This window comes from Ranitomeya imitator, chromosome 1, assembly GCF_032444005.1.
Source record: "Ranitomeya imitator isolate aRanImi1 chromosome 1, aRanImi1.pri, whole genome shotgun sequence".
NCBI lineage: Eukaryota > Metazoa > Chordata > Amphibia > Anura > Dendrobatidae > Ranitomeya > Ranitomeya imitator.
Genome location: NC_091282.1, coordinates 155,688,905 through 155,702,763, shown reverse-complemented (window position 1 = coordinate 155,702,763; position 13,859 = coordinate 155,688,905). Strand labels below are relative to the sequence as shown.

The 13,859-nt window shown below is 43.5% G+C and overlaps 1 protein-coding gene across 1 annotated transcript in view; it reads right to left on the bottom strand.

Annotated features, from left to right (window-relative positions):
* SLF1 (SMC5-SMC6 complex localization factor 1) overlaps positions 1-13,859 on the bottom strand; it is a 191,504-nt gene that overhangs the window by 161,738 nt on the left and 15,907 nt on the right. Inside the window, exon 4 of the mRNA XM_069751870.1 lies at positions 11,881-12,124. Coding sequence (XP_069607971.1) covers positions 11,881-12,124 — 244 coding nt within the window. The remainder of the gene's footprint in view (positions 1-11,880; positions 12,125-13,859) is intronic.

The following is a 13,859-nucleotide window of genomic DNA, read 5'->3' as shown; positions in this document are numbered from 1 at the left end:
ATACTTAAAATTGGAGACAATGGGCAATAGCGAGAGGGTTTCAAGGTTTGGCATTGGGGTATGGGAGAGAGGCATCAAAGCAGACTTATCCCAGTTTATATATAGGCCAGAAAACTTGCTAAATTTATCAATCATCGTTATTACTTTTGGTAATGTATCCTCCGTCTGGTCCATAAACACCACCATATCATCAGCATATAGACCTATAGTGTCCACCCGATCAGCAATATGTATCCCTTTAATATCTACAGAAGACCTCATCCGTATTGCCAAGGCTTCTATTGCCAAGGCAAATAAGGCTGGGGAGAGAGGGCATCCCTGGCGAGTTCCCCTATGCAAAGAAAATGGCGCAGACACAGAGCCGTTTACCACCATTCGCGCCCCCGGTTTCGCATATAGTGTACCTATCCCTCTCAGAAATTTATTCCCAAACCCATATTTCCGTAGACATGCAATTAAAAAAGACCACTCAAGGGAATCAAAAGCCTTGGCTGCGTCCAGCGAAGCCAATGCCCACTTATTGTCTGGTTCTAGTGTACTATATTGAATAACCGATTGCACCCGTCTGATATTAATAGAGGTGTTTTTCCCAGGCATAAAACCAGTTTGATCTGGGTGTATGAGATCCAATATGATCGTATTCAGTCTGGTAGCTAGAATTTTCGTAAAAATCTTATAGTCAACATTCACCAAAGAAATTGGTCTATATGATCCACAATCCAGAGGATCCTTCCCTTCCTTCCTGAGCACGACAATATTAGCATCATAAAATGTTTCAGGTACAGATTCACCCTCCCATATTCCCCTAAGTACCTTTAGCAATATAGGTGCCAATTTATCACGGTATTTCCTGTAAAATTCAATGGGGAACCCATCAGGTCCCGGGGCCTTCCCAGTAGCCATATCCGCCATTGCATGTTCTACCTCTTCCAGGGTGAATTCAGCCTCCATAAGGGCTCGTTGAGATGGGCTTAGTAAGGGGAATGTTATATCTGATAGATAATCCAAACATTCATCAATATCAAAACCACTTTTAGATTTGTATAATGAAATGTAGTAATCGTAAAAGCTCTGAAGTATTTTATCAGTAGAGGATACCAACGAGCCATCAGACGCTCGGATCTGCAATATTGTGTTGGAGGTGTTATGTTGGCGCACCAAAAAGGCCAGGAGTGTACTGGCTTGATTGCCTAGCTCAAAATAGGACTGCCGAGTGAAAAATAGTTTGCGTTTTGACTTAGCGTCTGCATGTTGGGTATATAGTCTCTGGGAAGTAAGCCATTCAATTCTATTGCTGCTGGACTGATTAGCTATATAAGTGGCCTCTGAGTCTTTTAATCTTTGCTCTATCTCCTCATCCTCCCTCGCCGTTACCCTCTTGATGTAGGAAATAGTTGAGGACAAGCACCCTCTCAGGTATGCCTTCAGGGTATCCCAAAATAGACCAGAGTTTTGGAGTTCCGAATGTGTTAGAGTAAAATCATTCAACTGATCAACCGTCCTATCACTAGAGTCTATCAATTTCAACCAGAAGGGATTCAGTTTCCAGAACCCACCACTATTATCGGATTTCTCATATTTAAGTTTAAGAATAATTGGACTATGGTCTGAGATCCCCCGATTACCATGTTCAATGCTATCCACCCGTAATGCCAACTCACCCGACCCAAATATATAGTCTATTCTAGATAGAGATTGTCTAGTTGACGAGTGGCAGGTGTACCCTCTAACTTCCGGATGATTTATTCTCCATAAATCTAACCACCCGCTCCCGTTCATAAACAATGCTAATTGAGAGGGTTGTTGAGGTAAAGCGTCCCCTGGTGTTACGTCATCCAGTCTCAATCTATCCATGGATTGATTCATAACTAAGTTAAAGTCCCCCATACAAATAACTTTGGCTTCCGGATATTTTAAGGAAAAGCCTAGAGCCATACGGAGGATTGACACATTGGCAGGAGGAGGATTATAGATGCACAATAACACATACTCTCGTGAATTAATAAATGCATGCACAAAAACGAAGCGGCCCTCTGGATCACGTCTCGCCTCCCTGGCCTCCCACCTGACCTCCTTGTGTATCAGTAGAGAAACCCCTCTAGAGTAGCTAGTGTGGAATGTGTGCAAGGACCATTGTACCCACGGTTTCTGCATACATCGAACTGTGTCCCTTGTTAAATGTGTCTCTATTAGTGCCACAACATGAGGGTGATATTTTTTTATCTGCGAGAATACCTTAATTTTCTTTCGTGGGGTCTTTATACCTCGTATGTTCCAGGTCATACATATAATTTCAGCCCCCATGTTCACTCTTAAAGGGAAAGTGAATGCATATCATTACTATTCGGGTGTAGTTCAGCGGCATCGCACAGAGCAAAGAGTCAGCATTAGCGGCAACCATACCTAGTAAACAATCTAATCTAATACATAAAACCAAACTGAACAAAACTTGAACAACAGGGGAGTATATTTCCATACTCCCACAGTCAAATTGAAAAAGGGATACCCTCACTGGATTCAGTGTCCGGTATTGTTGACATTCCCTGCACCCAAACAAAGAGCTCTATCTATACTGCCATTAGTCAGGGAGTCCAGGTTAGGAGTTTTCCGCATTTGACCCCACACGGGACCGCAGCCACTCGATCGCCTCCGCTGGGTCTGTGAAAAATAAGGAGGAGCCCTTATAAACAATACGGAGCCGGGCCGGATAAAGCATAGAGTAGACGATGTTCCTCTCTCTAAGTTGCTTCTTGACATCCATAAATCGTGCCCGCTGCTTTTGAAGCTCCATGGAAAAATCTGGAAAGATCGAAATGGTAGCATTATCGAATTTAATGAGGCCCTTCTGTCGCGCCAAGCGGAGGATGGCGTCTCTGTCTCTACAATTAAGGAGACGCGCCAGAAAGGGTCGCGGAGGGGCTCCAGGAGGGAGAGGTCTCGTCGGGACCCTGTGGGCCCTCTCCACCGAAAATGTCGAGGAGAATCCATCTCCCAATGTAGACTTAAGCCATTCCTCCAGAAATTGCTCAGGCTGCTGGCCCTCTGACCGCTCCGGGAGACCTATGATACGGATATTATTGCGGCGCAGTCTATTTTCTAAGTCGTCTGCCTTTTGCTTCCAGGCATTCACGGATCCAGCAGCTTTATTCAGTTTAGCTTCCATAGGGGTGATAGTGTCCTCTATATGAGACACCCTCGTTTCAACCTCTGAGATGCGCCCTCTCATAGCCTGCATGTCATGTCTCAGGCGCCCCACCTCGGTATGTACATCCTCTATTTTCTCCGTGAGAGATGATCTAGTGAGAGATATAGCTTGCATCAACTGCTCTGATGCCTGTTTAAGAGTCAGTTCATCCTCTCCTCTCTCCTCATTACCATCAGAGGGGCGACCTTTACGCTGAGATGGTGCGGGGTTATTTCTAAGACTGCGCACATTATCAGGGGGATCATCCTTGGCATATTTTTTTAATTTTTCAGCAGCTGCAGCTCCTCTAGGGTGCTGCATGGTGAGTGTTTACAAGAAGATTATGCAAAGCGACCTCAGGTGCAATTATGGGGAAGCTCAAAGTCACTTGTAGCACGCAGGCCGTGTAATTTCACAGTTACCCCCGGGGAAGCAGCTAAAAAGGGGTTAATCCCTGTAGTATTATGTCACTGGTAGGGAAAATGTCCACCCGACAGGGGGGCACAGGTCCCGCTTTTTCAGGGCACACACTGTACCACCCCTACTTCTTCAGGCGCCCATTCACCGCCCAGCGCCGCTGATGTGGTTAAAAGCGCAACTCCCTATCTGCCAGGGTGTGCGCTATATTAATGGCCGCTGCCCCAGGCACTTTCCAGCACCTATCAGTCCTCACCGCTCCTGCCTGCAAGCTTCCCGCCTCTCTCTCCAGCACCATCCACCGCCGTTACTTCTGAGGTGAGAGGAACCCAACAGAGAGCAGCGCTGTGATTCATGCGCCCTCCCTGCTCACACATGTAGGTGTCCCGCCGCTCTCACCAGCGCGGTCAGCCGCCGCCGCCTCCGGGATAACAGGGGGGTTCAGCTCCAGTAGTTGGCAGCACCGCGTCCTGTGCTCCCTGGCGCGTGCTCAGAAAATGGCCGCCGTCACCTGCGGGGATCTCCTGCCCGCTCCGGTTCCCGCGGCTCCCGACTCCACGGAGCTCTGCAGCGGTCTCCCAGAAGATCCAGGGGACTCTCTGGTATGTAGGGCTCAGGTTTGGGTTGGTACCGCTAGGTCCCGCTCAGTATTTATGGCAGATATGCCTCAGGATGTACGGAGCTCTCCTAAGATGCTTCCGTCTTCTTCGGCTACATAGCCACGCCCCCCAACCCCCCCCTAATTTTGCCAGAAAAAACTGGGAAAACCTATTGACTCGAGTATAAGCCTAGGGTGGAAAATGCAGCAGCTACTGGTAAATGTCAAAAGCAAAAATAGATACCAATAAAAGTAACATTAATTGAGACATCAGTAGGTTAAGTGTTTTTGAATATCCATATTGAATCAGGAGCCCCATATAATGCTCCATACCGTTCATGATGGCCCCATAAGATGCTCCATTTTACAATATGCTCCATATAATCCTGCATAAAGGCTAATAACGGCCCCATAAGATGCTCAATAGACATTTGCCCAATATAGTGCTGCACAAATGTTGATTATGGCCCCATAAGATGCTCCATAAAGATATTTGCCCCATATAGTGCTGAACGTACAAATATATATATAACCTAGGGAAAAATAATAAGTAGTGTAACATGTAATCCCTTAAAACATAGATTTATTAATATATATTAAAAATACCAATACCCAGTGAAACACAAAAACCAAAATAAGAAAAAAACAGGATCCAATTGTGCACCTATCCTGTCAGATAACCCTACACTTGGCTGCTATCCCTACCTATCAGTGGAGGTTGGCACCCTAATAGATCGATTTGGCACCCCCACTCAACGACGGCTGACCCCAACTCACCCTGTTGAATATCTAGCGAGCTATAGGTGGGAAAACATAAAGCCATATAAAGAAATGAAGGAAGGTCTGGGAGAAATAAACTAAGGTGCACAAACAAGAAAAAACATAAATAGAACCACCCCAAAGCTGTATATCATCCTGTAACAAAGCTTCTTATGTATGCTAAACACAAGCAAAAAAATTCTATCACATAAGAGCTATACTCAAGTGTGCTGGCTTGAAAAAACCAAAAATAAACGAATACAGTCCGCACTACAAGAGGTTACAGATTAAAGCCCAATGGCATTGATAACCAGGGTAGGTACAATAACCTCAAAGTAGCCAGGTTCAATATATGTCTACAGACTGTTAGTAACAGACCCTCTTAGGACAGTCTGAGGCAAAATGTGCCACTAGTGTCAGGATAGATAATCGGTAGTGTGACACAACATACATAACTGATGTAAACAACTGATGTTATTGTCACAGAATACAATAGAAAAAATCTATACCTTCCCTAGACATCAGACTAAAGGCAGATCAACGTACCAATATGCCATAGATGCAGGCGCCATGATGCTTGCCCAAGCATCATGGCGCCTGCATCTATGGCATATTGGTTCTGATTTTTTGCCTCCTGAGGAACCGTCCAACGGGGAAACGCGTCGGGGCTGGTACCTGGCAGCTAAGTAGATTTGGGCTCATGCCCTCCTCTGGTTGCCTTGTATATTATGTGCATTAATATGCTGAGACTGTACATTATTGATACGTTGATCTGCCTTTAGTCTGATGTCTAGGGAAGGTATAGATTTTTTCTATTGTATTCTGTGACAATAACATCAGTTGTTTACATCAGTTATGTATGTTGTGTCACACTACCGATTATCTATCCTGACACTAGTGGCACATTTTGCCTCAGACTGTCCTAAGAGGGTCTGTTACTAACAGTCTGTAGACATATATTGAACCTGGCTACTTTGAGGTTATTGTACCTACCCTGGTTATCAATGCCATTGGGCTTTAATCTGTAACCTCTTGTAGTGCTGACTGTATTCGTTTATTTTTGGTTTTTTCTAGCCAGCACACTTGAGTATAGCTCTTATGTGATAGAATTTTTTTGCTCGTGTTTAGCATACATAAGAAGCTTTGTTACAGGATGATATACAGCTTTGGGGTGGTTCTATTTATGTTTTTTCTTGTTTGTGCACCTTAGGCCATGTTCACACAGTGCGTTTTTTACTGCGGAACCGCAGCGTTTTTGCCGCTGCGGTTCCGCAGCTGTTTTCCATGCAAGGTACAGTACAATGTACCCTATGGAAAACAGGAACCACTGTGCATATGATCCTGAATTTCAAAAAAAAAAAGCCGCGCTGAATAGCTGCGGGAAAAAAGAAGTACCATGTCACTTCTTTTTTCGGAGCCGCAGCGGTTCTGCACCCATAGACCTCCATTGTGAGGTCAAACCCGCAGTAAAACCCGCAGATCAAAAATAGATCTGCGGGTTTTATTGCGGTTCGTGGTGCAGAACCGCTGCAGCAGGAAGTGCGGGGAAGCGGGCGGAAGTGCGTGGGTGGAGTGTGGCTGCCCCGATCCCACCCCCCATGCTCCGATGCCCCTCCCCCGTGCTCCGATGTCCCCCCCGTGCTCCGATGCCCCCCCCCGTGCTCCGATGCCCCCCCCGTGCTCCGATGCCCCCTCCGTGCCCTAATCTCCCCCCCCTTATACTTACCCGGCCTCCCGGTGTCCGTCCGGCCGTCTTCTCCCTGGGCGCCGCCATCTTGCAAAATGGCGGGCGCATGCGCAGTGCGCCCGCCGAATCTGCCAGCCGGCAGATTCGCTCCAAAGTGCATTTTGATCACTGAGATATAACCTATCTCAGTGATCAAAATAAAAAAATAGTAAATGACACCCCCCCCCCCCCCTTTGTCACCCCCATTGGTAGGGACAATAAAAAAATTAAGAATTTATTTTTTTTTTTTTCACTAAGGTTAGAATAGGGTTAGGGTTAGGGGTAGGGTTAGGGTTAGGGGTAGGGTATTTTCAGCCATTTTAGCCCTAAAAAGCTTCCTAGGAAACACACAGTCTCTGCATAGAAAACTGCATAAAAAAAAGGATCAAAAAACGCATAAAAAAACGCATCAAAAAAAGGACAAAAAAAGGACGAAAAAAAGGACCTGCGTTTTCTGCCAAGAGCTGCAGTTTTTTAAAAAACAGTCCTGAAAAAAAAAGGATGGAAATCAGGAACGTGTGAACATACCCTTAGTTTATTTCTCCCAGACCTTCCTTCATTTCTTTATATGGCTTTATGTTTTCCCACCTATAGCTCGCTAGATATTCAACAGGGTGAGTTGGGGTCAGCCGTCGTTGAGTGGGGGCGCCAAATCGATCTATTAGGGTGCCAACCTCCACTGATAGGTAGGGATAGCAGCCAAGTGTAGGGTTATCTGACAGGATAGGTGCACAATTGGATCCTGTTTTTTTCTTATTTTGGTTTTTGTGTTTCACTGGGTATTGGTATTTTTAATATATATTAATAAATCTATGTTTTAAGGGATTACATGTTACACCCCATATAGTGCTGCACAAACATTATGGCCCCAGAAGATACTCCATTAAGACATTTGCCCCATACAATGCTGGACAAATGTTAATTATGGCCCCATAAGATGCTCCATACAGACATTTGCCCCATATAGTGCTGCACAAACGTTGATTATGGCCCCATACAGACACTTGCCCCATATAGTGCTGCACAAACGTTATGACCCCATAAGATGCTCCATACAGACGCTTGTCTCATTTGCTGTTGCTGCGATAAAAAAAAAAATACCTTACTCACCTCTCCGTCACTCAGGCCCCTGGCACTTTCAATATTCACCTGCTCCTCGTTCCGGTGCGGCTCCGTCTTCTGCACTGACGTTCAGGCAGAGGGCGCGCACTAACCATGTCATCGCGCCCTCTGACCTGAGCGTCACTGCAGAAGACGCTGAAGACGGCGTGGCGCCGGAACGAGGAGTAGGTGAATATCGCGCAGCGCTCCCCCTCCCCGTTATACTCACCTGCTCCAGGCGCTGTGCAGTCCCTGCTTCTCGGCGCCGCAGCTTCTTCCTGTACTGAGCAGTCACCGTTACTGCTCATTACAGTAATGAATATGCGCCTCCACCCCTATGGGAGGTGGAGCAGCATATTCATTACTGTAATGAGCGGTACCATGTGACCGCTCAGTACAGGAAAAAGCTGGGGCGCCGGGGAGCCAGAGACCTGCAGGGACCGCGCCAGGAACAGGTAAGTATAATTAGACAGCCCCCGCCCCCCTCCCCTGCCGACCTCTGGGTATGACTCGAGTATAAGACGAGAGGGGGACTTTTGGCCCCAAAAAATGGGCTGAAAATCTCAGCTTATACTCGAGTATATACGGTACTATTTCCTAAGATGTAGCAGATTTAAAAATATAAATAAAAAGTAGAAAAAAATATTTTTCTACTGGGGATTCAAAAATATGTTCCCCAGTAATGTTTCATAAATACAAATCAGCCGCTCATCTACGGCCAAGTAACTACACTGGTCTTAATGGAAGTGCATTGATCCATCACAGTCACCTACTGACTACAGCAACGCTTCCATAGTCACCAAACGTCCACAAACAATTCCAATTTGTTTCAGTCCCAGGTAGGGTCACGAAAAAAGTAGATCTAATCACAATTGTTATCGCCTTCCCCTCCGTACTCTACTCTTCCTCCCACTCCATTTCCCAACACCACTGTTGCTGCAGGTTTTCAGAACAAGAAGTAAGTGGTGGAGTATATAGCCAATATGTTGCGGCTCTGGCAGATTCAAGTTTATGGTTTCCAAGTATCATTACATACAAAGCGACTGGTAGAGAGTCTGACCCGTGACAATCTGCTGATCTTTGAGGATCATCTTTAAGAGGCTGTCCGTAGACAATTCCATTAAGACCTTACGGGGTATTCCCACCTTCAAGATCTTATCCCAATATGTAGTAGGTATAATAATAATAGCAAATACCTCCAATTAGAAATGTAGTATAGTTCTTCTGGTATGCTACGCCACGTACCGCATGTGCAGGGCATTGCAGTAGCTTAGGTATCCATGGTTACAACCACTAGAAACTGTCACTATACCAGTTGTTGTAACTATAAAAACCCAGAGCTACTGCAATGCCCTGCACAAGGGGTACGGAACATAGTGAATCAGAAGGACTATTCTACATTTCTAATTTGAGGTATTTGCTAATACCATTATTATTATTACACCTACTACATATTGGGATAGGATCTTGAAGATGGGAATACCCCTTTAATTGTATAAATACGTACCAACTCAATTACTAACAATAACAATAATTTAAAACAATATTTAAAAGTAATGAAGATTGCAATACTAGCAGAAAACGAGAGGTGCAGCTATACCTTTCCACCTAAGACCCAGAACTGCCGCACCGCTGAGGGCTCCTATGGTGATGCCAAGACTAAAGCCGATGTGACGACTGCAGCCAATCATGGAATAGTCGGGATTCTGAGTAAATTAACATTTTGGACCTCTACAAGCCCATGGAATAAAACAAAGTATTTCTTGGAAAAGCCCTATAGTAGGTTGGGCCATAAGAATTGGCGCACAATAATAGACAAAATGTCCGACTTATTTAGGCATCCATTTACCTATATTACCATTTCGTTTGCTAGCTTGACTAAGCTATACTAAATTCACAATAATTCACAACAACAGTCAGGGGTGTCATCATATGAAATGCAAAAGAGAGGTGTTATGGTATGCGATTAATGTGATTTTTGCTCTAATTAGCACCACTCTAGCATTTTTTATCTACTTCAGCGCTGGAGTGGTGGCACTAACCTAATGTCCCTGACCCTAGCATTATACCTAGCAGCTGCCGTCTTCAGCTCTTCCCGGCCCCGCTCCGGTCCTGTGCCGCCACTTCTGACTGACCGGCAGTAGAGGTAACGGTCTGGCCTCATTCTGTGTCTCATAGACTTACATTGAGTAGTGACCTCCGGATCGCCCAGCAAACACTGGGTCAATCTGGAAGGTCATGACATGCAGAAGACGACTGAAGTGGCACTGAGAACGGAAGAAGACGGCAGCTGGTGAGTATAATACCAGGGGGAGGGAACTTACATTAGTGGCACCACCCCAGCGCTGAAATTAAAAAAAGGAAATGCTGGAGTGGTGCATAAACGCCCTAACACTGTCGTTTTTAATGTATGTGGACATATGCACCATTTAATTTATCAGCAAATGAACAGAAAAAAAAGAAAGGAGTGGAATGTAGTGAAAAAAAACAGCAATTCTGACATTGTTTTTTAGGTTTTATTTGACACCATCCAATTTTCAGTAACAGTGACCTATTAACTTTATTCTGTGGGCCGGTATATTAGCAGTGATACCACATTTGCATAGTTTGTTATATATTTCTATATTCTGAGGGTCATAGGTTTTTTCCTTCATTGATGAAGCCATTTGAGGACCTGTGATTTGTGTGAAAAGCTTTTGTTTTAATTGGTCTCATTTTTGATATACATAATATTTTGCTTTTTTTTAGTGGCATTTTAAAATCCGGGATAAGTATTGTACAATAGATTGCAGAGATCCTCAATTATATTTTTTCTATTTTTTTAGATTTTCATTTAATAAATGGAAATGGAAGAAGGGGATGATTTTAAATTGCCATCGTAGTTTCAACTATGGTACCTTTGCATAAATTAAAGATGGAACAAAATATTAGCAAATTATATTGATAATACAAAAAAAAAGCTGGTAAAATCATTCTTGGACCAAAAAAAAGTTTGACAGCTCGCCAGCTGACTGAGGTACTAGATTACAGCTGCTTATTGAAGTCTATGGATAGGAGAGGGGGAGTAGGAGGGAAATGCAGAGAGTGAGACAACATATACACACAAATGGTGCTGCTGATTTTCCTGTTTTATATCTCGCCCCAACACTGGATTCACATCTACACTGCTCAGTACTGCTGGATAATGTACTTTGTGCTGATGCTGTTTTTTTAAAAAAAAATAGATTTGTATTAAAGAATTATAACAAGTAACAAACAGGTACATTACAGTGATCAAAAAGAAAACAAACAGATGGATGGAGTACAAGGGGAGGGTTTAACATAACTGACGAGAAGGAGTAGAGGGTAAAGGAGGGGGAAAAGGCACCCGAGGGGTGGGGTTAGTCGAGTCTAAATTTAATATAAAGAAATAGGATGAATCTGGGGTGTCAGAAGCATGTAAACGAAGTGAAGGTGTGGCAAAGGGAGTGTGGTTGGCGTATTCCACATAAAAGTCACATAAAACAATATCTACATTTAAAATTTTATACTCTAGATTTTTTTTAAATATTGTTAAAAATCATTTAAACTTTTTCTTACATGTGATGTGACCCTTCCCTGGCACATTACACTGCAATACTAATATATTGCAATGCTTTACTCTGTCAGGACTCTCGTGTTAGACCTTGCTCACACTTACATGGATGTTTTGGGTTGTAATTATTATTTTAAAAGAGAAAACACAGTAGTTTGACACCACTAACCATGAGTGGAGAAAAAGTTTGGGTATTATCATTCATATCCTCTGAAAAAAAGGCCAAGAAAGCAAAAATTCTGCCAGGGTACGTAAACATTTGAGCACAACTGTGTATATATATATATATACCGTAATTATTTTTTTTTTTAAGTTGAAGCACAAGTCAACAGTTTCCTGTTTTCCCTCTGTCGCTTTCTCCTATTGATGCCATGATTTACGTGATTTGTATACTGTCAAAACTTTTGTGCAGAATTTGCGGACTAAAAAAAAAAAAGCCAAAAACCTTGAACGATAGTAGTGACGACCACTTTATGAGATCTTTTGTCTTCTGGTTTTAAGAAAGAGGCATTATATCCTACCTTAAAAAAGCCTCCCTTTCTTTATCGGCTTTCTCAATCAGAAGGGTCACTTTCCATCTGCTGAAAGCCCCTAGAGCACCAGTGTGTGTCAGGTGTTCGCGCCATCTTTTCGGTGCAGATTGCATCTGGGGTGAATAATGGGCGTCGTTTTCCATTTTATATCCCCATTCGAAAGTCGTCTCATCAAGCCATCTGCCGCTTTCTGCACTGTTAATTACGTACTCTTTAGTCAGTACCCACTTTCCTGGAAAGTAAATGAATTGTGAGCCAAGAAAAGAAAAAAAAAATAGTGGGTACAAATAGTTAATAAAAAGGATGATCAGAACACCAATTAAATCTTACCCTCTTTCAGGCAGTTGCAGAATATGGGCCTCTAATAGCCTTATTTATTTGGGATTGGATTTTACATATACAACAATTTAAAAAGAATAATAATAATAATAATTAAAAAAAAAAACTAAAAAAAAAATGAAATAAAACGTATTTTATTTGAAAAATAAATATATTAAATTGACATAATTCCTGAGAATAAGATATTGCATTTATGGGTCCTAGCAAAAAGTGCAGCAAAAGAGCCCACCCGGTCCATACTCCTGCTTCACTATTAGAGCAATATGACACAGGCTACAATGATCAAAATATTTATACAGTATATCAATAATGTATATGCAGTTTCCTAATAGAAAGTGCAAGTTGAACAACCTTAAAGGGGTGGTTCATTATTTTGCAGTTCCTCTATAAGACTGCAGACTTCTGAATTGTCACTGCACGCACACCCCACGCTGTCAGGATTCTTCAGTACCTGCAGCGAGAGCGGGCAGTCATGTCACTGCACTCTGTGATTAGCATATTCCCAGCCACATTCCAACTAGACAAACTCGGCCTCGATCAATACAAGTGTGTGGGAGCACATCTAGAGGCCGGAAGTGTGCAAATCATATACTTGCAATCACATGACCATCCGGTCTCGCCGCAGACACAGAAGAATCCTGACAGTGTGCAGTGTGCGCACTGTGAGGATTCTGCAGTTACAAAATGACTTCTGACTTATCAAAAGGCCACACAACCCCTTTAATTTGGGCATTGTAAGACCGAGGAGGCAACCAGAGCAACTATCCTATCACACAAATTCATACCGTCAAAGCCATCATTCCCTCTGTATGGGCAGGGTAGGCCGGACGCATAAGTTCACTGAGTGCAGGAAGCATTTTTATTGCTTTTTTATTTCTATTTTAGTTCTAAAATAAAGCGTCAACTAAAATGGTGAACTGTCCCTAGAATAGGCTATTATAGGATATGTGACAAATAATAGGATTAAAACATAAACTCTAGGGATTAAAAGAATTGGATGACATAAAAAAAATGTTCCACACTGCAAGGGTAGCTAGAACATAATAAAAGTATGTTTGTTCACCAGCTGCAGCCCCTGTGGATCCAACGCAGGCCATTCCTGTGGTTGGCTGCTGAAAAAGTAGCAAGGTACTACAGACACCTGATCGCTCAGGCCTATGACTGGCCTCAGGGGCCCGGTGACTGCTATGCTATACTGTACGAGATACATCCAATATTATTTACCCCCCGCTACCCCCAAAAAATCACTCAAAAGTAAAGCCACTAGGTGTCTCCATACTGTGTCACTTGTTGTCTACATGTCGCCAAGCGTAACCTATCTCTGACAGCAAAGAGGAGGAGACCGAATATAGAAGGTGACGCTGGTCTTTGTCTCTCCTGACTGCCACACAGACATAATAGAGAGGTGGGCCGTTAGCTAGGGGCAGAAAAGCCATTGGACAATGGTAGGTGCAGCGCATGCAGTGGAGTGACGGAAAGGAAGTTCCAACACCTATAGTGCAGCAGAATGCTGATACAGCAGAACATGGTAAGTGAAAGAGCAACAATGGAGAAACTTCATGCTGATATTAGTATGTTGTGGGTGGCGAGGACAGTTCCACCATGCTTTTCTTCACCCACTGATGCCT